This window comes from Heptranchias perlo, chromosome 31, assembly GCF_035084215.1.
Source record: "Heptranchias perlo isolate sHepPer1 chromosome 31, sHepPer1.hap1, whole genome shotgun sequence".
Lineage (NCBI taxonomy): Eukaryota > Metazoa > Chordata > Chondrichthyes > Hexanchiformes > Hexanchidae > Heptranchias > Heptranchias perlo.
Window position 1 is genome coordinate 34880010 of NC_090355.1, and position 23151 is coordinate 34903160.

The window sequence follows — 23151 nt, forward strand, 5'->3', positions numbered from 1 at the left end:
GGGCAGAATGGCCTGTTTCTCTGCTGGAAAGTTGTATGATTCATCCATCTCTGTTGGTTGGGTGATCCCTCTTCTCTTGCCCATCAGTCTAGATCTTTGGTCCATTTCACACTGACTTAACCTCCTGTTCTGATGGATGAGCCTCTTGCCTTCGGTGGTGTGTTGTTAAACCCCAGTGGAACTATTGATTAGACTGATGAGACTCGTATTGAGATTTGGATCTAGATTGGTCCGGAGGTGACTAAGGTTGCCTAGGCAATTGTGAGCTGTGGGCACCGGAGGAGTAAAGTGGGCGACTAGTGCCGTCTCTCCAGAGAAGCTTGAAGACCAAGTGATGGTTATTTCCTTTCATTGTATCTCGTGTGGCTTTTGAAAATATCAAATGAAAACTTATTTACAAAAATGCCCTCCCCACTCTTTCCCCTTCCTGACCCCGCTGTGGGTTGAAGCTCCCGTACATCGCGCTACAAGATGGCAGGAGGCGGGTCAGCGCAGTCTTCCGTCTCTGCACCCATGCACATCAGGTGGGGGTTTTTGCTTGATGTCATTTCAAGTTGTTGAGTTTCCCTGGCTCATTTGGGGAAGGCAGCACAATGGGTTCTACTCCCCCTCTCTGTACTGAGTCAGTTGATGCCAATGTTTTTGGGAACGCTGCAGTGAGCCTCTGTCCTGGGCTAAGGAGGGGGAAGATTAGCCACGGTTCCCACTGCCGGTCACAAACCCGTTTGTGTCTAGCTTCACACATGCAAGAATGGGCACTTGGGCATGGCATCAGAGGGCAAGAGATCGGGGGGGGGGGGGTCGGGAATAATGGTGCGGAATTGAAGAGAGATGCACAGCTCACAATTCTAGTTCTCTTTGACAAACAGAAAATATTCAGGGAGCATGTGGTTGAGTTCTCACTAATCGACTCGTGACAAATTTGCTTGCTTTGGTTCTTTCTTGAGGGAGGGTGAGACGTTGAGTGATGAGGCAGGTGTCCGAGGGGATGAGCAGGCTGGCACTGGGCACACAAGCCTTTCGGAAGTCTGCGTTGGCTACAGCGTAACACTACATTGAATTTACAGCACAGAAATAGGCCATTCGGCCCAACTGATCTATGCTGGTGTTTATGCTCCACACGAGCCTCCTCCCACCTTACTCCATCTCACCCTATCTGCATATCTTTGTATTCCCTTCACCCTCGTGTTTATCGAGCTTCCTATTAAATGCATCTATCGTATTCGCCTCAACCACTCCATGTGGTAGCGAGTTCCACATTCTAACTACTCTCTGAGTAAAGAAGTTTCTCCTATTAGATTCATTAGTGATTATCTTATATTCGTTACTCCTAGTTTTGGTCTCCCCAACAAGTGGAATCATCTTCACTACGTCTACCCTATCGAACCCCTTCATAATTTAAAAGACCACTACTAGGTCACCTCTCAGCCTTCTTTTTAGAGAAATTAGTTTACATTGAGTCTACAGCACAAAAACAGGCCTTTCGGCCCAACTGGTCTACGCCGGTGTTTATGCTCCACATGAGCCGCAGTATGTTCAGTCTTTCCTGATAGATCCATATAGAGGGGTATCTGTTAAAGTATATTGCCTAGTCTGCCTGACAGCCACATGGGCTTGTGTCTCTGCAAGTGAGTAACACGACTTACTGCCCCATGTTTGTTTCTCCAGATGAAGACCGGCCCCTTTCCAGAGCACTCCAACCAGCTGTGGAACATAAGTGCCGTCCCTGCATGGTCCAAAGTTAACCAGGGACTGATTCGAATGTACAAGGCGGAGGTGAGTGCAATTTACGGAGCAGTTAACCCAGACCAGAAGCTGCAGCAATGCCCCCGATGGCCCAGGGGTAAGGGCACTGCCTCCTCCTATGTGAAGTACCTTGGGACGTGTTCCCTGTTGAAGACAATATACGAGTATCAGCTGTAGTTGTAGTGAGTTAGCTTATCCTCACCCTGGCAGCATTAATAGGGGCATGATAGTTAGCTTCACTTGTTGCCAGCAGGGTTTCCTACTCCTGATCAGTATCCACCGAGTCCTGCTGGAAAGCGGACCTGCGTTAACCAGCTTGTGCTGGACTGTGATGCCTTCCCCAGTCGAATAGACTGTCCTGGTTCATAAATGAAGAATGGGCACGCTGGTGAAGTACTGGAGGGATGCCAGCGCCTCAGTGAGAGGGGCATCTGCTAAAGTATGATGCCTAGTTGTCTAGAGGAACTGTATCCCAGTAAGAGGCATGGCCTTTGGTAGTGCAGGGAGAGACACAGACAGTAGGACAGTATCAGTCGTGGCTCAGTGAGTAACACTCTCTCCTCTGAGTCAGAAGGTTCAAGTCCCACTCCAGAGACTTGAGACAGTAAGCTAGGCTGACACTCCCGTTGCCAGTACTGAGGGAGTGCTGCACTGTCATTGGTGCCGTTTTTCAAATGAGACGTTATCTGCACTCAGGTGGATGTAGAAGTTCCCACGGCCACTATTTGGAAGAAGAGCAGGGGAGTTCTCCCCAGTGTCCTGGGTCCAATCTTTATCTCTCAACCAACATCACTAAAACAGATTATCTGGTCATTATAACATTGCTGTTTGTGGGACCTTGCTGTGCGCAAATCGGCTGCCGCCTACAATACAACAGTGACTGCACTTCATTGGCTGTGAAGAACTATGGGACAACCTGATGTTGTGAAAGGCACTATATAAATGCAAGCCTTTCCTTTTTCTTTTCCTTTCTTTTTTCTGTAACTTGAGGCTCGTTGTCATGCGTGTCCTTGCACGCTCTGTAGGATGAAGTGCTGCCAGGTGGTAAAACTGTTGCTCATTCGTGTGATGCTCCACGCAGCATTTTGCCCACTTCAGTCCCTTGTGGCTTAAAGTTTTGGTTTAAAACCCAGCGGGACAGTGAAACGGACAATGTGGGATGTTATCCTGCAGGTTCAGGGGAAATAAAAAGCAGAGCAAACAGCTGAGGCATCAAAAACTGCAACCCACAGCCTGAGCCCCTCCGCTTTCCCTGAGAAAAACGTTTTATGGAGCGGTAACTTGTCAGTAAATCCTCTAATGATTTATTCTGAGTCGTAAAACCTGCTCTGGAGAGTGTCAGACTCGCCACAGTGCAGTCCATTAAAAAAAAGTAATTGATCACGTTGGGCCTGGAGTTGCCCGTTCCAAACTGGGAGGTGTTGGAGTGTACAACAGTGATGCCGTACTGGGCGTACTCTAGCTCTCAAACTCAGAGTGTGGGTTGGCTGTGCTAAATTTGAATTTGGCAGTGAAACATAGCCACAGGCCGCCAAAATTAAACTTTTAAATCCCCCATTACAGTTAAAGAAAAGAATGAACTTGCATTTATATCGCGCCTTTCACGATCTCAGGACGTCCCAAAGCGCTTTACAGCCAATGAAGTACTTTTGAAGTACACTCACTGTTGTAATATAGGAAACGTGGCAGCCAATTTGCGCACTGCAAGATCCCACGAACAGCAATGTGATGATGACCAGGCAATCTTTTTTTAGTTGTTGGTTGAGAAATAAATATTGACCAGGACACCTCCTCTGCTCTTCTTCGAAATAGTGCCATGGGATCTTTTACATCCACCTGAGAGGTCAAGCGAGGCCTCCGTTTAACGTCTCATCTGAAAGACGGCACCTCCAACAGTGCAGCACTCCCTCAGTACTGCGCCAGGCGTATCAGTCTAATTTAAGGGCTCAAGTCTCTGGAGTGGGATTTGAACCCATGATTTCTGACTCAGGGGCGAGAGTGCTACCCACTGAGCCACGGCTGACATCTTGTAACAATGAGGTCCTTTCATGAGTTAACCTGCGTCACTATTTTGCGAGGGGAGAAGTAAAAGACGATTCTTTTCCCCCTTCCCCGCTCCAATTTTCATTGCCTTCAGATGTTTGCACTCACCAGGGTTCGGTTAACATAGAAAATAGGAGCAGGAGTGGGCCATTCGGCCCTTCGAGCCTACTCCGCCATTCAATATGATCATGGCTGATCCTCTATCTCAATACCAGATTCCCGCTCTCTCCCCATACCCCTTGATGCCTTTTGTGTCTAGAAATCTATCTAGATCCTTTTAAATATATTCAGTGACTTGGCCTCCACAGCCTTCTGTGGTAGAGAATTCCACAGGTTCACCACTCTCTGAGTGAAGAAATTTCTCCTCATCTCAGTCCTAAATGTCCTACCCTGTATCCTGAGACTGTGACCCCTCGTTCTGGACCCCCAAGCCGGGAGAAACATCCCTGCATCCAGTCTGTCTAGCCCTGTCAGAATTTTATATGTTTCAATGAGATCCCCTCTCATTCTTCTAAACTCGAATGAATACAGGCCGAGTCGACCCAATCTCTCCTCATACGACAGTCCTGCCATCCCAGGAATCAGTCTAGTGAACCTTCGCTGCACTCCCTCTATGGCAAGTATATCCTTTCTTGGGTAAGGAGACCAAAACTGCACACAATACTCCAGGTGTGGTCTCACCAAGGCCCTGTATAACTGCAGTAAGTCATCCTTGCTCCTATACTCAAATCCTCTTGCAATGAAGGCCAACATACCATTTGTCTTCCTAACTGCTTGCGACACCTGCATGTTTGCTTTCAGTGACTGGTGTATAAGGACACCCAGGTCCCTTTGTACATCAACATTCCCCAATCTATCACCATTTAAATAATACTCTGCCTTTCTGTTTTTCCTTCTGAAGTGGATAACTTCACATTTATCCACATTATACTGCATCTGCCATGTATTTGCCCACTCACTCAACTTGTCTAAATCGCCTTGAAGCCTCTTTGCATCCTCCTCACAACTCATGATCCCACCTAGTTTTGTGTCATCAGCAAACTTGGAAATATTACATTTGGTTCCCTCATCCAGATCATTCAATGGGTTCAACAGGTGGCAGTGCCTTCTGTCACCTCACCAACTGACCATCTTCGTGTCTGAGCCTAGTTGTTGCCAGGCTGTTGAGGGTATCTTAAGAACATAAGAAATAGGGGCAGGAGTAGGCCATACGGCCCCTCGAGCCTGCTCCGCCATTCAGTCAGATCATGGCTGATCTTCGACCTGAACTCCACTTTCCTGCCCGATCCCCATATCCCTTGATTCCCTTCGAGTCCAAAAATCTATCCATCTCAGCCTTGAATATATTCAATGACTCAGCATTCATAGCCCTCTGGGGTAGAGAATTCCAAAGATTCACAACCCTCTGTGTGAAGAAATTCCTCCTCATCTCAGTCTTGAATGGCCGACCCCTTATCCTGCGACTATAACCCCTAGTTCTAGACACTCTAGCCAGCGGAAACAATCTCTCAGCTTCTACCCAGCCAAGCCCCCTAATAATCTTATATGTTTCAATGAGATCACCTCTCATTCTTCTAAACTCCAGAGAGTATAGGCCCAGTTTACTCAACCTCTCCTCATAGGACAACCCTCTCATCCCAGGAATTAATCTAGTGAACCTTCATTGTACCGCCTCCAAGGCAAATATGTCCTTCCTTAGAAAAGGGGACCAAAACTGTACACAGTACTCCAGGTGAGGTCTCACTAAAGCCCTGTAAGACTGTTGTAAGACTTCCTTACTCTTGTACTCCAACCCCCTTGCAATAAAGGTCAACATGCCATTTGCTTTCCTAATTGTTTGCTGTACCTGCATACTAACTTTTTGTGTTTCTTGTACGAGGACACCCAAGTCTCTCTGAACACCAACATTTAATAGTTTCTCACCATTTAAAAAATATTCTGTTTTTCTATTCTTCCTACCAAAGTGAATAACAACACATTTCCCCACATTAATCTGCCATCTTCTAGCCCACTCACTTAATCTATCTATATCCCTTTGCAGACTCTTTGTATCTTCCTCACAGCTTACTTTCCCATTTAGCTTTGTATCGTTAGCAAACTTGGATGCATTACACTCGGTCCCTTCATCCAAGTCATTAATATAGATTGTAAATAGCTGAGGCCCAAGCACTGATCCTTGTGGCACTCCACTAGTTACTGCCTGCCAACCTGAGAATGACCCATTTATCCCTACTCTCTGTTTTCTGTCCTTTAACCAATCCTCTATCCATGCTAATATATTACCCCCAACCCCATGAGCCCCTATCTTGTGTAACAACCTGTTATGTGGCACCTTATCAAATGCCTTTTGAAAATCCAAATATATTACATACACTGGTTCTCCTTTATCTATCCTGCTAGTTACATCCTCAGAAAACTCTCAAAATTTGTCAAACATGTTTTCCCTTTCATAAAACCATGTTGTCTCAGCCACTATATCAGTCATGACTGATCCTATCCTCAACCTATGTTCCTATACATGTTTGGGCGGCGTGTGGTGGGATGGGGTTTGGGCGGTGTGTAATGGGATGGGTTTTGGGCGGTGTGTATTGGGATGGGGTTTGGGTGGTGTGTAGTGGGATGGGGTTTTGGGCGGTGTGTATTGGGATGGGGTTTGGGCAGTGTGTAGCGGGATGGGGTTTTGGGCGGTGTGTAGTGGGATGGGGTTTGGGCGGTGTGTAGTGGGATGGGTTTTGGGCGGTGTGTATTGGGATGGGGTTTGGGTGGTGTGTAGTGGGATGGGGTTTTGGGCGGTCTGTACTGGGATGGGGTTTGGGCGGTGTGTAGCGGGATGGGGTTTTGGGCGGTCTGTACTGGGATGGGTTTTGGGCGGTGTGTAATGGGATGGGTTTGGGCGGTGTGTAGTGGGATGGGGTTTGGGCGGTGTGTAGTGGGATGGGGTTTGGGCGGTGTGTAGTGGGATGGGTTTTGGGCGGTGTGTATTGGGATGGGGTTTGGGTGGTGTGTAGTGGGATGGGGGTTTGGGCGGTGCGTAGTGGGATGGGGTTTGGGTGGTGCGTAGTGGGATGGGTTTTGGGCGGTGTGTAGTTGGATGGGTTTTGGGCGGTGTGTAGTGGGATGGGTTTTGGGCGGTGTGTAATGGGATGGGGTTTTGGGCGGTGTGTAATGGGATGGGGTTTGGGCGGTGTGTAATGGGATGGGTTTGGGCGGTGTGCAATGGGATGGGGTTTGGGCGGTGTGTAGTGGGATGGGTTTTGGGCGGTGTGTAGTGGGATGGGTTTTGGGCGGTGTGTAATGGGATGGGGTTTTGGGCGGTGTGTAATGGGATGGGGTTTGGGCGGTGTGTAGTGGGATGGGTTTTGGGCGGTGTGTAGTGGGATGGGTTTTGGGCGGTGTGTAATGGGATGGGGTTTTGGGCGGTGTGTAATGGGATGGGGTTTGGGCGGTGTGTAATGGGATGGGGTTTGGGCGGTGTGTAGTGGGATGGGGTTTGGGCGGTGTGTAGTGGGATGGGTTTTGGGCGGTGTGTATTGGGATGGGGTTTGGGTGGTGTGTAGTGGGATGGGGTTTTGGGCGGTGTGTATTGGGATGGGGTTTGGGCAGTGTGTAGCGGGATGGGGTTTTGGGCGGTCTGTACTGGGATGGGGTTTGGGCGGTGTGTAGTGGGATGGGTTTTGGGCGGTGTGTATTGGGATGGGGTTTGGGTGGTGTGTAGCGGGATGGGGTTTTGGGCGGTCTGTACTGGGATGGGTTTTGGGCGGTGTGTAATGGGATGGGTTTGGGCGGTGTGTAGTGGGATGGGGTTTGGGCGGTGTGTAGTGGGATGGGGTTTGGGCGGTGTGTAGTGGGATGGGTTTTGGGCGGTGTGTATTGGGATGGGGTTTGGGTGGTGTGTAGTGGGATGGGGGTTTGGGCGGTGCGTAGTGGGATGGGGTTTGGGTGGTGCGTAGTGGGATGGGTTTTGGGCGGTGTGTAATGGGATGGGGTTTTGGGCGGTGTGTAATGGGATGGGGTTTGGGCGGTGTGTAATGGGATGGGTTTGGGCGGTGTGCAATGGGATGGGGTTTGGGCGGTGTGTAGTGGGATGGGTTTTGGGCGGTGTGTAGTGGGATGGGTTTTGGGCGGTGTGTAATGGGATGGGGTTTTGGGCGGTGTGTAATGGGATGGGGTTTGGGCGGTGTGTAGTGGGATGGGTTTTGGGCGGTGTGTAGTGGGATGGGTTTTGGGCGGTGTGTAATGGGATGGGGTTTTGGGCGGTGTGTAATGGGATGGGGTTTGGGCGGTGTGTAATGGGATGGGGTTTGGGCGGTGTGTAGTGGGATGGGGTTTGGGCGGTGTGTAGTGGGATGGGTTTTGGGCGGTGTGTATTGGGATGGGGTTTGGGTGGTGTGTAGTGGGATGGGGTTTTGGGCGGTGTGTATTGGGATGGGGTTTGGGCAGTGTGTAGCGGGATGGGGTTTTGGGCGGTCTGTACTGGGATGGGGTTTGGGCGGTGTGTAGTGGGATGGGTTTTGGGCGGTGTGTATTGGGATGGGGTTTGGGTGGTGTGTAGTGGGATGGGGTTTTGGGCGGTCTGTACTGGGATGGGGTTTGGGCGGTGTGTAGCGGGATGGGGTTTTGGGCGGTCTGTACTGGGATGGGTTTTGGGCGGTGTGTAATGGGATGGGTTTGGGCGGTGTGTAGTGGGATGGGGTTTGGGCGGTGTGTAGTGGGATGGGGGTTTGGGCGGTGCGTAGTGGGATGGGGTTTGGGTGGTGCGTAGTGGGATGGGTTTTGGGCGGTGTGTAGTGGGATGGGGTTTGGGTGGTGCGTAGTGGGATGGGGGTTTGGGCGGTGTGTATTGGGATGGGGTTTGGGTGGTGTGTAGTGGGATGGGGGTTTGGGCGGTGTGTATTGGGATGGGGTTTGGGTGGTGTGTAGTGGGATGGGGTTTGGGCGGTGTGTAATGGGATGGGTTTTGGGCGGTGTGTATTGGGATGGGGTTTGGGTGGTGTGTAGTGGGATGGGGGTTTGGGCGGTGCGTAGTGGGATGGGGTTTGGGTGGTGCGTAGTGGGATGGGTTTTGGGCGGTGTGTAGTTGGATGGGTTTTGGGCGGTGTGAAGTGGGATGGGTTTTGGGCGGTGTGTAATGGGATGGGGTTTTGGGCGGTGTGTAATGGGATGGGGTTTGGGCGGTGTGTAATGGGATGGGTTTGGGCGGTGTGTAATGGGATGGGGTTTGGGCGGTGTGTAGTGGGATGGGTTTTGGGCGGTGTGTAGTGGGATGGGTTTTGGGCGGTGTGTAATGGGATGGGGTTTTGGGCGGTGTGTAGTGGGATGGGGTTTGGGCGGTGTGTAGTGGGATGGGGTTTGGGCGGTGTGTAGTGGGATGGGTTTTGGGCGGTGTGTAGTGGGATGGGTTTTGGGCGGTGTGTAATGGGATGGGGTTTTGGGCGGTGTGTAATGGGATGGGGTTTGGGCGGTGTGTAGTGGGATGGGTTTGGGCGGTGTGTAATGGGATGGGGTTTGGGCGGTGTGTAGTGGGATGGGTTTTGGGCGGTCTGTACTGGGATGGGGTTTGGGCGGTGTGTAGTGGGATGGGTTTTGGGCGGTGTGTAGTTGGATGGGTTTTGGGCGGTGTGTAGTTGGATGGGTTTTGGGCGGTCTGTACTGGGATGGGGTTTGGGCGGTGTGTAGTGGGATGGGTTTTGGGCGGTGTGTAGTGGGATGGGTTTTGGGCGGTGTGTAATGGGATGGGGTTTTGGGCGGTGTGTAATGGGATGGGGTTTGGGCGGTGTGTAATGGGATGGGGTTTGGGCGGTGTGTAGTGGGATGGGTTTTGGGCGGTCTGTACTGGGATGGGGTTTGGGCGGTGTGTAGTGGGATGGGTTTTGGGCGGTGTGTAGTTGGATGGGTTTTGGGCGGTGTGTAGTTGGATGGGTTTTGGGCGGTGTGTAATGGGATGGGGTTTTGGGCGGTGTGTAATGGGATGGGGTTTGGGCGGTGTGTAATGGGATGGGTTTGGGCGGTGTGTAATGGGATGGGGTTTGGGCGGTGTGTAGTGGGATGGGGTTTGGGCGGTGTGTAATGGGATGGGGTTTGGGCGGTGTGTAATGGGATGGGGTTTTGGGCGGTGTGTAATGGGATGGGGTTTTGGGCGGTGTGTAGTGGGATGGGGTTTGGGCGGTGTGTAATGGGATGGGGTTTTGGGCGGTGTGTAATGGGATGGGGTTTGGGCGGTGTGTAGTGGGATGGGGTTTGGGCGGTGTGTAATGGGATGGGGTTTTGGGCGGTGTGTAATGGGATGGGGTTTGGGCGGTGTGTAGTGGGATGGGGTTTGGGCGGTGTGTAATGGGATGGGGTTTGGGCGGTGTGTAATGGGATGGGGTTTGGGTGGTGTGTGGTGGGATGGGGTTTGGGTGGTGTGTAGTGGGATGGGGTTTGGGTGGTGTGTAATGGGATGGGGTTTGGGCGGTGTGTAATGGGATGGGGTTTGGGCGGTGTGTAATGGGATGGGGTTTGGGTGGTGTGTAGTGGGATGGGGTTTGGGTGGCGTGTAGTGGGATGGGTTTGGGCGGTGTGTAGACTTGGAAAGGGAGAAATGTTTCTTTACATTTCAAAGAGAGAGGGTATGACCTTCCCCTACAAAGGACTGTCTCTTTAAGCTATTGGCATAGTAGGAAGCATTGGAGACGGCAGCAATGGGCCAGGCCTCCTTCCTGGGGCACAGTCCCTTCACTAGAGGAAGCTGAGCTAAATGTTTCTCGAGGCAATACACTACACAAAAGGCTGCTTGTTACTAAGCCTGGCAGTTGGGGGAGAGGCAGGAACCCATGTGGTCTGTTACTTGCAGCACTCATTTATTCCCACTCCCTTCATCAATCAAACGTTATTCAAACTTCTTTTTCATTGTTACTGCTGGAGGGGGAGGATTTTATTTTTTTTATTTGCGCAGCATGCTTTACTTTATTTTTTAATTCTGAAATACTATATTTTTAAGTTACATAGAATTTACAGCCTTTCGGCCCAACTGGTCAATGCCGGTGTTTATGCCCCTGACGAGCCTCCTCCCTCCCACCTTCATGTCACCCTTTCAGCCTTCTATTCCTTTCTCCCTCGTGTGTTTATCTAGCTTCCCCTTAAATGCATCTACAATATTCGCCTCAACTACTCCTTGTGGTAGTGAGTTCCACATTCTCACCGCTCTCTGAGTAAAGAAATTTCTTCTGCATTTCCTATTGGATTTATTAGTGACTATCTTATATTTATGGTCTCCCCCACAAGTGGAAACATCTTCTCTACGTCTACCCTATCAAACCGTTTCATAATCTTAAAGACCTCTATAAGGTCACCCCTCAGCCTTCTCTTTTCTAGAGAAAAGAGCCCCAGCCTGTTCAGTCGTTCCTGATGGTGCAACTGGTAAAGTTTTTTGCAGCTGGTAACTGTCAGCCGTGGCTCAGTGGGCAGCACTCTTGCCTCTGAGCCAGAAGGTCGTGGGTTCAAATCCCACTCCAGAGACCTGAGCACAAAATCTAGGCCGACATTCCAGTGCAGCACCGAGGGAGTCCACTCCCTAGCCCATGGGCGCGAAGGCCAAAATTTGCAGGTCTGGCGGAGCTTCCCGCTGAGGTCAGCTGACTCGGTGCAGGCCGAGAGTCAAACGTAGAATGATACAGCACAGATGGAGGCCATTCGGCCCATCGTGTCTGTGCCGGCTCTTTGAAAGAGCTGTCCAATTGGTCCCACACCCTCCAACCCCCCCCCCCCCCCCCCCTGCACTTTCCCCATAGCCCTGCAAATTTTTCCCTTCAAGTATTTATCCACTTCCCTTTTGAAAGTTACTATTGAATCTGCTTCCACCGTGTGGATCAGTAATAAAGTGGGCGCAGCATTTACCCCCAGACATTAGAGACAGCTAATGTGAATTTCTGGGGCGAGGGGAGAACATCAAAAATGTTTATCTTTCTCATTCGACCACATGCCGTACAGTGGGAAGGGAATTGGTCAAGGAAGCAGCTTCTGAGTCTCTGTTGCTCTCGAGCTGCAAGGAGGTTAACGCAGACAGACCAGGGGAATTCTCTTCCTTTCTTTTATTACGTTACATTGAATTTGCATGTACTTATCTAGCTTCCCCTTAAATGCATCCATGCTATTCGCCTCATCGGGTAGCAAGTTTCTCCTCAATAGCTTATTGAATTTATTAGTGACTATCTTACATTTATGACTCCTTGTTTTGGATTCCCCCACAAGTGGAAACATCTTCTCTCTGTCTAGTCATAGCTGAAATATAAGCTATCTCAGCTATAATTAGAGAACTGGGAGTGTTTGACGGGACAGTGTAGAGGGAGCTTTACTCTGTATCTAACCCTGTACCTGCCCTGGGAGTGTTTGATGGGGCAGTGTAGAGGGAGCTTTACTCTGTATCTAACCCGTGCTGTACCTGCCCCTGGGAGACTTGATACTGATACTGCGTTCCTGAAGAGGAAAGTGTTCCATTCCCCCGCACCGATATCCCTCATCATAATAAGCGCAATATTCGCATTAAAAGGCAAGTTTTTTTTCCCCAGTGCGTTTCATTGAACTCTGCTGTTCCTTCCTGTTTCTTTGGGCAGATCTCTGTGCTTTGAGCTCTGGGTGACGTCAATAGAAAAGCCTGTTCATTGTTAGTCTCCTCTCAGCTCCTGCTGTCCCTGTGCGAGCCCAGCCTACGAGGCTTAATTAGCCACAGAGCTGCTGGGACCTCTGACAGATCCTCGTCACATTCCTGGCATTCCGACTCCCTCTCCGACATCTTCCCCCCTCCACCCCCACCCCCGGTGACATCACCAACTTATCTGAAGTTTTTTTTGTTAAAAGAGTTAAAAGTTAGTGTTTTTTTGTCCCAGTGATGCTGGCTGCCTCCAACTATTTACCACATAATCAGTGCGTCAGAGAGAGGGGAGAAGGGCAGAGGATTGTCATTTCAATACCATCTCCCAATTCTTTTATTTAAATTCTCTCGCCGCGCTCATTTTGCTTGGTGCGGCAAAGCTCAATCATAACCTAATCGTTAACATTACAAAGGCTGATAACTGGTGTGTCTCTCTTCAAAGTGCTGGCAAGAGGCAGCCTAGAAACAGACATTTAATGTAGAACCAGATTTGATAGAGGTGTTCAAAATCATGAAGGGTTTAGATAAAGTAAATAAAGAGAAACCGTTCCCATTGGCGGAAGGGTCGAGAACCAGAGGACACAGATTTAAGGTGATTGGCAAAAGAACCAAAGGCGACATGAGGAAAAACTTCTTTACGCAGCGAGTAGTTATGATCTGGAAGGCTCTGCCTGAAAGGGCGGTGGAAGCAGATTCAGTCGTGGCTTTCAAAAAGGAATTGCATAAATACTTGAAGGGAAAGTATATTCAGGGCTATGGGGAAAGAGTGGGGGACTAACTGGACTGCTCTTACAAAGAGCTGGCACGGACTCGATGGGCCCAAAGGCCTCCTTCTGTGTTGTAACCATTCTATGATTCTAACTCCCCTTCCTAGATGCACCTTAAGTGGAAGCTAGATAAGTACATGAGGGAGAAAGGAATAGGAGGTTATGCCGATAGGGTGAGATGAAGTAGGGTGAGAGGAGGCTCTTGTATGGAGCATAAACACCGGAATAGACCAGTTGGGCCGAATGGCCTTTTCCTGAGCTGTAAATTCTATGTAATCTGTAGTTGCCCAATGCACACTGAACGCCTGAGCCCAAACACCAACTTAAACATTCACTCCCTCCACCACCAGCACACCGTGGATGCGGTGCATTCCATCTACAGGATGTACTGCAGCGACTCCCAAACCCGCAACCTCCACCACCAAGAAGGACAAGGGTAACAGGTGCATGGGAACAGCATCACCTCCAAGTTCACCTCCGAGCCACACACCATCCTGTCTTGGACATATATCGCAATTCCTTCATTGTCGCTGGGTCAAATTCCTGGAACTCCCTCCCTAACAGCACTGTGGGAGAACCTTCACCACACGGACTGCAGTGGTTCAAGAAGGCGGCTCACCACCACCTTCTCAAGGGGCAACTAGGGATGGGCAATAAATGCCGGCCTTACCAGCGACGTACACATCCCCAGAATGAATATTAAAAAAAAGAAATATATTTGGCATTTTTTCCTTGAAAATGTTTATTTTCCCAACAACGTGAAAAGTCGATGAGATGACCCCTTCGTTGCTAACTCCCCCCAGCCGGAGGTAACAGTCTTTCCCATTTCACCCTATCAAAACTTTTCATATTTTAAAAAATCTCAATTAAATCTCCTCTTAGCCTTCTCTGCTCCAGTGGAAGTGGAAATGGCCCCAGTACCTCAAGTCTGTTCTCATAACTATAGTCTCCCATCCCTGACCTCATCCTCGTGAATGTACCCTGCATGCTGTCTATGGTTTTAATGTCCTTTCTATAATGGGGTGCCCAAAAAATGGAATACAGTGCTCTAACGATGGCCTAACCAATGCTTGTAGAAATTTATCCTTGCCCCTTTACTCTTTACCGTATGCCCCTATTGATTAAACCCAAAAAGCTGTTGGCGTTAAGAGTACTATAAAATCATAGAATCACTCAGCACAGAAGGAGGCCATTCAGCTCATCATGCCTGTGCTGGCCTTTTGAAAGAGCTGTTCAATTAGTCCCACTCCCCTGGTCTTTCCCCATAGCCCTACAAATTTTTCTTTTTCAACATAAGAAATAGGAGCAGGAGTAGGCCAATCGGCCCCTCGAGCCTGCTCCGCCATTCAATAAGATCATGGCTGATCTGATCCTAACCTCAAATCTAAATTCATGTCCAATTTCCTGCCCGCTCCCCGTAACCCCTAATTCCCTTTACTTCTAGGAAACTGTCTATTTCTGTTTTAAATTTATTTAATGATGTAGCTTCCACAGCTTCCTGGGGCAGCAAATTCCACAGACCTACTACCCTCTGAGTGAAGAAGTTTCTCCTCATTTCAGTTTTGAAAGAGCAGCCCCTTATTCTAAGATTATGCCCCCTAGTTCTAGTTTCACCCATCCTTGGGAACATCCTTACCGCATCCACCCGATCAAGCCCCTTCACAATCTTATACGTTTCAATAAGATCGCCTCTCATTCTTCTGAACTCCAATGAGTAGAGTCCCAATCTACTCAACCTCTCCTCATATGTCCGCCCCCTCATCCCCGGGATTAACCGAGTGAACCTTCTTTGTACTGCCTCGAGAGCAAGTATGTCTTTTCTATATATTTAATTCCCTTTGAAAGTTATTATTGAATCTGCTTCCACCGCCCTTTCAGGCAGCGCGTTCCAGATCATAACAACTCGCTGCATTAAAAAAAAAATTTCCTCATCTCCCTCTCTGGTTCTTTTGCCAATTACCTTAACTCTGTGTCCTCTGGTTACCGACCCGCCTGCTGAATGAAGACTTTTTCTTGCCTTTGAACATTTTTTTTTTGGTTTGGAAAATGAAACCCCACAGAGTTGATTTACGAGAAAGTTATGTTGTTCCTGCTGCGACTCTTGTAGAATTGGCCTGCTGGTTGGGCTTACTCCTACAGCATGAGAAGGGCGAGCTGGGAGACGGTCTCAGAGGAACAGGGGTCAGCCAGTTGGTCCTTCGAGCCATAACTGCTCTTTATCTCTTTAATCACATGACGGAGAAAGGAATAGAAGACCAAGATGATAGGGTAAGATAAATAGGAATGGGGGGAGGTCCTGGCATAGACCAGTTGGGTTGAATGGCCTGTTTCTGTGCTGTAGATTCTATGTAATCCCGTTCACCTGCTCTTTATGCATATCCCTCAATACACTCGCATCCAAAGTAAGTATCTGTCTCCCTTATACACCTCAATTGACCTTCTGGGGCAATGCAATTTAAAAACCCGTAGATTGCAGGACAGGAAGGAGTCTGCCCTTGTTGATGATGCAGGTAAGAATGAGCTGGAGTAGGAGATGGTGCGGTCTTGATTTCAACACAGTGAGGCTGCTGACAGGAGAAAGAGTGTGTAGGGGGATTTAGAGCTTAGGAGGAACAATAGAAGAAAATTCAGAGAAGAAGTGACTATAGTGTTATCAATGAGAGGTTGAGAAGAAAGGTGAAAGATGTTAGAATACCATGGAACCATAGAAAAGATACAGCACAGAAGGGGCCCATTCGGCCCATCGTGTCTGCGTCGGCTCGAAGAACAACCAGGTGCCCATTCTAATCCCACCTTCCAGCACCCGGTCCGTAGCCCTGCAGCTTACAGCACTTTAGGTGCAGGTCCAGGTACTTTTTAAAAAGAGTTGAGGGTCCCTGCCTCTACCACCAATTCATGCAGCAAATTCCATACACCCATCACCCTCTGGATATAAAAGTTTTTCCTCATGTCCCCTCTAATCCTTTCACCAATCAGCTTAAATCTATGTCCTCTACTTCTTGAACTCTCCGTTAGGGGAAACAGATACTTCCTGTCTACTCTATCTGGGCCCCTCATAATTTTGTACACCTCAATCAAGTCACCCCTCAGCCTCCTCTGCTCCAAGGAAAACAACCCCAGCCCATCCAATCTCTCCTTGTAGCTGCATTTTTCAAGCCCTGGCAACATTCTCATAAATCTTCTCTGCACTCTCTCCAGAGCAATTACGTCCTTCCTGTAATGTGGTGACCAGAACTGCGCACAATATTCCAGCTGTGGCCTTACCACTGTTTTATACAGTTCCATCATTACATCCCTGCTTTTGTATTCTATACCTCGGCTAATAACGGAGAGCATTCTGTATGCCTTCTTCACAACCTTATCTACCTGTACTGCCACCTTCAGGGACCTATGTACATGCACTCCAAGGTCTCTCACTTCCTCTACCCCTCTCAATATATTCCCGTTTACTGCGTATTCCCTTTTACTGTTTGCCCTCCATTAGTGCATTACCTCACACTTCTCCGGGTTGAACTCCATTTGCCACTTTTCCGCCCACTCCATCAACCCATTGATATCTTCTTGGAATCTACAGCTATCCTCTTCACTATCAACTACACAGCCAATTTTTGTGTCGTCTGCAAATTTGCCAATCATGCCCCCTACATTCAAGTCCAAATCATTAATATATACCACAAACAGCAAGGGACCCAACACTGAGCCCCGTGGCACACCACTGGAAACGGATTTCCATTCGCAAAGACATCCATCGACTTTTACCCTTTGTTTCCTGTTACTGAGCCAATTTTGGATCCAATTTGCCACATTTCCCTGTATCTCATGGGCTTTTACCTTTCTGACCAGTCTGCCATGTGGGACCTTGTCCAATGCCTTACTAATGTAGAGAACATCCATGTAGACAACATCCACTGCACTACCCTCATCAATCCTCCTTGTTACTTCCTCAAAGAATTTAATCAGATTTGTAAGGCATGACCTTCCCTGAACAAATCCATGCTGACTATCCCTGATTAAACCATGCCTTTCCAAGTGACAGTTTATCCTATCTCTCAGTATTGATTCTAATAGTTTGCCCACCACCGAGGTAAGACTGACCGGCCGATAATTGTTCGGCCTTTTCCTTGTACCCTTTTTAAACAATGGTACTATGTTTGCAGTTTTCCAGTCCTCCGGTACCTCCTCTGTATCTAGTGAGGATTGGAAAATGATCCTCAGAGCATCCGCTATTTCCTCCCTGGCTTCCTTCAATAGCCGAGGAAACAATCCACCCGGCCCTGGTGACTTATCAACTTTCATGGATTCCAGTCCCTCTAGTACTTCCTCTCTCATAATGTTTACCTTATCCAATATTTCACACCTCTCCCCTTTAACTACTACGTCTGGATCATCCCTTTGTGAATATGGAGACAAAATATTCATTTAAAACCCTACCCACATCCTCTGCACACAGGTTACCCTTATCATCCCTGATAGGTCCCATCTTTTCCTTAGCTATCCTCTTGTTCTTAATGTACTGATAAAACATCTTTGGGTTTTCTTTAATCTTACTAGCTAATATGCCCTCTCTTTGCTTTCCTTATTTCCTTTTTTACATCATCCCTGTACTTTCTATACTCCTCTAGGCTTTCTGCAATATTTCGTTTTCTGTGACAGTCATAAGCTTTCTTTTCTGCTTTATCTTGCCCCGTATACTTCTAGACAACAAGGGGGCTCTAAATTTGGCAGTGCCACCCTTTTTCTTTGAGGGGACGTGGCACTATCCCCAATATGGTCACCCACTGTCACTTCACTCACTTGCCCATCTTCATTTCCCAGGACTAGATCTAGAATTGCATCCCCTCTTGTTGGGCTTGTCACATACTGGCTAAAAAAGTTCTCCTGGACACCGATCAAGAATTTTGCGCCCTCTGTGCCCCTCACACTGTTTGAATCCCAGTTGATGTTAGGGTAGTTTAAGTCCCCTACTGTTATTGCCCTCTTATTTTTGCACTCAGAAATTTGCCTACATATTTGTTCTTCTATCTCCCTTTCGCTATTCGGGGGTCTATAGTACACTCCTAGTAGTGTGACTGCCCCTTTTTTATTTCTTCGCTCAACCCATATGGCCTCGATTGATGATCCATTTAGCATATCATCCCTTCTCACAACTGTAATTGATTCTTTAACCAATAATGCTACCCACCCTCCTTTTTTATCACCCACTCTATCCTGCCTGAAAACTCTATACCCAGGGATATTGAGCTGCCAATTATCCCCCTCTTTAAGCCAGGTTTCCATTATAGCAATGATATCATGCTGCCATGTGTCTATCTGTGCCCTTAGCTCATCTGCTTTGTTTGTAATACTCCTTGCATTGAAGTTTATACCCTTTAACCCCGTCAAATTCCTGTGCTGAACACTATTTAACCTTTGCTTCTTTTGCCTTTCTGAGTTGCTAACTACGTCACTAACTGCTTTTCTACTTCCTGTTTCCTGGTCTGAATTTGTCCTATCTGTACCTGCCCTTTGGTTCCCATCTCCCTGCCATACAAGTTTAAACCCCCCCCCCAACAGAACTAGCAAATGCCCCCATGAGGATATTGGTCCCGGTTCTGCTTGGGTGCAACCCGTCCAGCTTGTACAGGTCCCGCCTTTCCCAGAATCAGTCCCAATGCCTCAGGAATTTAAACCCCTCCCTCCTACACCATCTCTTACGCCATGCATTCATCTGGTCTATTCTCCTATTTCTGCTCTCGCTAGCACGTGGCACTGGGAGTAATCCTGAGATTACTACCTTAGAGGTCCTGCTTTTTAATAAGACCATAAGAGATAGGAGCAGGAGTCATGCATTTGGCTTCTCGAGCCTGCTCCGCCATTCAATGAGATCATGGCTGATCTGATTTTTACCTCAACTCCACTTTCCCGCCTTTTCCCCATATCCTTTGACTCCCTTGCTAACTCAGCCTTGAATGTATTCAATGACTCAGCCTCCACAGCTTTTTGGGGTAAAGAATTCCAAAGATCCACGACCTTCAGGGAGAAGAAATTCCTCCTCATTTCCGTCTTAAACGGGCGACCCCTTATTCTGAGACTATGCCCCCTAGTTTTAGATTCCCCCATGAGGGGTAACATCCTCTCAGCATCTACCCTATCGAGTCCCCTCAGAATCTTGTATGTTTCAATAAAATCTCCTCTCATTCTTCTAAACTCCAATGAGTATAGACCCAACCTGTTCAATCTTTCCTCATAAGACAACCCTTCCATACCCGGAATCAACCTAGTGAACCTTCTGTGAACTGCCTCCAATGCAAGTATGTCCTTCCTTAAATAAGGGCACCAGAACTGTACGCAGTACTCCAGGTGTGGTCTCACCAGCACCTTGTACAGTTGTAGCATGACTTCCCTGCTTTTACACTCCATTCCCCCTAGAAATAAAGGCCAATATTCCATTTGCCTTCCGGATTACCTGCTGCACCTGTATGTTGACTTTTTGTGTTTCATGAACAAGGACACCCAGATCCCTCTGTACCGCAGCATTTTGTAGTATTTCTCCATTCAAATAATATTTTGCTTTTTTATTTTTCCTCCCAAAGTGGATGATTTCACATTTTCCCACATTATATTCCATCTGCCAAATTTTTGCCCATTCGCTTAACCTGTCAATATCCCTTTGCAGACACTTTGTGTCCTCATCGCAACTTGCTTTTCCACCTATCTTTGTATCATCAGCAAATTTGGCTACAAGACACTCTGTTCCTTCATCCAAGTCATTGATATATATTGTAAATAGTTGAGGCCCCAGCACTGATCCCTGCGGCACCCCACTAGTTACAGATTGCCATTTTGAAAATGACCCTTTTATCCCAACTCTGTTTTCTGTTAGTTAGCCAATCCTCTATCCATGCCAGCATATTACTCCCAATACCATGAGCTCTTATCTTGTGCAGTAATCTTTTATGTGGCACCTTATCGAATGCCTTTTGGAAATCCAAATATACTGCATCCATTGGTTCCCCTTTATCCACCTTGCCTGTTACTTCCTCAAAGAACTCTAATAAATTTGTCAGACGTGATTTCCCTTTCATAAAACCATGTTGACTCTCCTTGATTGTATTATGAGTCTCCAAATGTCCTGCTACTACTTCCTTAATAATGGATTCTAGCATTTTCCCAATGACAGATGTTAGGCTAACTGGTCTATAGTTACTTGCTTTCTGTCTCACTCCCTTCTTGAATAGGGGTGTTACATTTGCAGTTTTCCAATCCGCTGGGACCTTTCCAGAATCGAGTGAATTCTGGAAGATTACAACCAATGCATCCACTATCTCTGTAGCCACTTCCTTTAAAACCCTCTCTTTGTAGCCACTTCCTTTAATTTTATTGCCTAACTCCCTATATTCTGTTTGCAGGACCTCATCCCTTTTTTTTTTGACCGACGTCGTTGGTACCAATATGGACCACGATCTCTGGCTGTTCACCCTCCCCCTTCAGAATGTCCTGCAGCCACTCCGTGACATCCTTGACCCTTGCACCAGGGAGGCAACATACCATCCTGGAGTAACGTCTGCGGCCGCAGAAAGGCCTATCTGTTCCCCTTACGATGGAATCCCCTATCAGATCAACACAAGTTGCATTTATATAGCGCCTTTAACGCATTAAAACATCCCAAGGAGCGTAAACAGACAACAAAATTTGACACAGAGAGCCACATAAGGAGGTATTAGAACAGGTGACCAAAAGCTTGGTCAAAGAGGTAGCTTTTAAGAGCATCTTAAAGGAGGCGAGGAAGGTCGGGCGGGAATTCCAGAGCTTGGAGCCAAGACAGCTGAAGGCGTGGCTGCCAATGTTGGAGCATTGGAATCGGGGATGTAGAAAAGGCCAGAATTGGAGGAGCGCAGAGATCTCGGAGGGTTGTAGGGCTGGAGGAGGTCACATGGCGAGCTGTTTCTTGTAGCCCTTCCTGTAACGCAGGAGAGTTATCTCGTCATTCCCCCATCTTCCCCCTAACGCGTCTCTGTTTTCCTTTTCAGTGCCTCGAGAAATTCCCAGTCATCCAGCACTTCAAATTTGGCAGCTTGCTCGCAATCGACCCGGTGGGATCCTGAGCCGAAGGAAAACGGGTGCCAGAAACGTAGGCAGTCTGGGTCCCACCAACCGGCTGCAAAAACAAGAAAACTTTCACCTAAAAAAAACCATGACTATTTTTTTCCTTTAATACAAATTTTTTTTTTTTGATTTTGTTTTAAGTTCAGACGTATCTCTGGAGTGAAATAGCGTGGATTTTTAACGGGACTCGCACTTCACGGGGTGCAAACGGACGTTGAGCGAATCGGCCGTCGGCACCGGGGTTTGCCGGTTGCCGACTTTTTTTTTTCTCTCTTCCGGCACAGTCTTCGATCTGCATCCTGGGTGTTCCTGTGTGCGTGGTGACGCGAGGCAACCCCGTACGGGATTCGACTCCCGCCACGCACGAGCGTCGCTTCCTCTGCGACCCGTCACGCGGCCCCTCTACCCTCCTGTTGCCGCCCAGATGCGCCAGCTGACCCAACACCGCGCTTTCCTGCGTCCTGTGGCGATAGCGTCCCCCTCCCCCACCTTAGCTAAGAGTCACTGACGGGAGTTCAGAATCCTTCACACTTGGTTTTAAAATGCTTGCTCCTCTCCCGCCCTCCCACCCCCACCCCCACCCCCACCCAAACTTTAGTCCGTATGAAGTGCGCTGCCCAGTATCATAACCTGAGCAGATAACGCGGGAAGAATATTTCATTGGCAGTGCTGAAAGGGGTAGTGGGGGGGGCGGGAGAGAGAGAGAGAGAGAGCTACAGGAATATTTTAAAATAAAATAGAATTAAAATCTAGAGAATGTGCCTTTGATACAGTGGGGAAAATATCTACACTAATTAAAACCAATGAGTAGCTCTTTAATTTAAAAAAAAATGAATAAAATATTTGCCTCACACTGAGTAGCTGTTTGGTCCAAAGTTGTCTCCCCCCCCACCTCCCCCAGCCACTGTCAATGGACCTTCACCCAGAGACCCAGCACCAATGAGAGTTGACCTGCCCCGACCTCTGTCTGAGAAAAAGATTCGATGCTTTTAAAGAAAAATTCACTCTATAAACGTCCTAGATTTGTTTTCAATATAAAATGGGGCCGTACTTTGAAACAAAAAGATATCACCCGCCACCTTCCCCCTCCTCCCACACCCCCACCCCTTTCAGCACCCACTCGACTTTCCTGAAGGTAGTTTCTCTGGGTTTTAAGTGTTGGCTTTTAAATAAGGGAACTATTGCCGGTAACAGAAGTAACTAAAGTTTTCCATTACTGATTTGGTTGGATTTAACCGCAGCTTGCCATTCATATTTAAACAGTGTAAATCTTGTTAGACAAAGTATTAGGCAATGCAGTATTTAAAGGATGTTGATAATCTCAGCCCTTTACAGCGTGTGTACCTGTGTATATATATATATATATATATAGATATTATATATGTGTGTGTGTATATATATCTATATATAATATCCAGGAGTATTCAGAGGACACGCGGGAGTGTTTTATCAATGACATCTGAATCCCTCGATGAAACGCTCTCCTCTAATGTTATTACATAATTATTACAAGATTAAAGGGACTGTGGTTTCTCCCAAATCTGTTTGGTGAAGATTTCTTTCTGTACCTTGAGTGCACCAACACAATGATGGAATCTTGCATTGACGACGGTCCTGCGAGGGCTCAGCTGGTTTAGGTGGCACGTAGCTGAGCCATAGGCCAGGATGGTCTCGCTGCTCATCTCAGCCAGGGTGGGAGTAGGGGCCAGTACAACTGGTCTCGACACCCCCAGGTTAGGGAAGGGAGTATCAGCCCGTGTCCATGTTGAGGTGAAGACCAGTGTCTAATCCATTGAATCAGCCTGTCCCCCATTTGTAGGGGGGGGGGGTGGGACTCATTGGATAGTTCTTTCAAAGAGCCGGCACATGCACAATGGGCTG

At 48.0% G+C, this 23151-nt stretch overlaps 1 protein-coding gene across 3 annotated transcripts in view; it reads left to right on the plus strand.

The window, feature by feature from the left end:
• The window catches only part of ptpa (protein phosphatase 2 phosphatase activator), a 56346-nt gene extending 33536 nt beyond the window's left edge, over positions 1-22810 (plus strand). For all 3 annotated transcript variants that reach the window (XM_067969978.1, XM_067969980.1, XM_067969979.1), the window contains exons 9-10: positions 1669-1776; positions 21195-22810. In XM_067969978.1, coding sequence (XP_067826079.1) covers positions 1669-1776; positions 21195-21269 — 183 coding nt within the window. In that variant the 3' untranslated portion in view covers positions 21270-22810. The remainder of the gene's footprint in view (positions 1-1668; positions 1777-21194) is intronic.
• Positions 22811-23151: the final 341 nt, after the last annotated feature.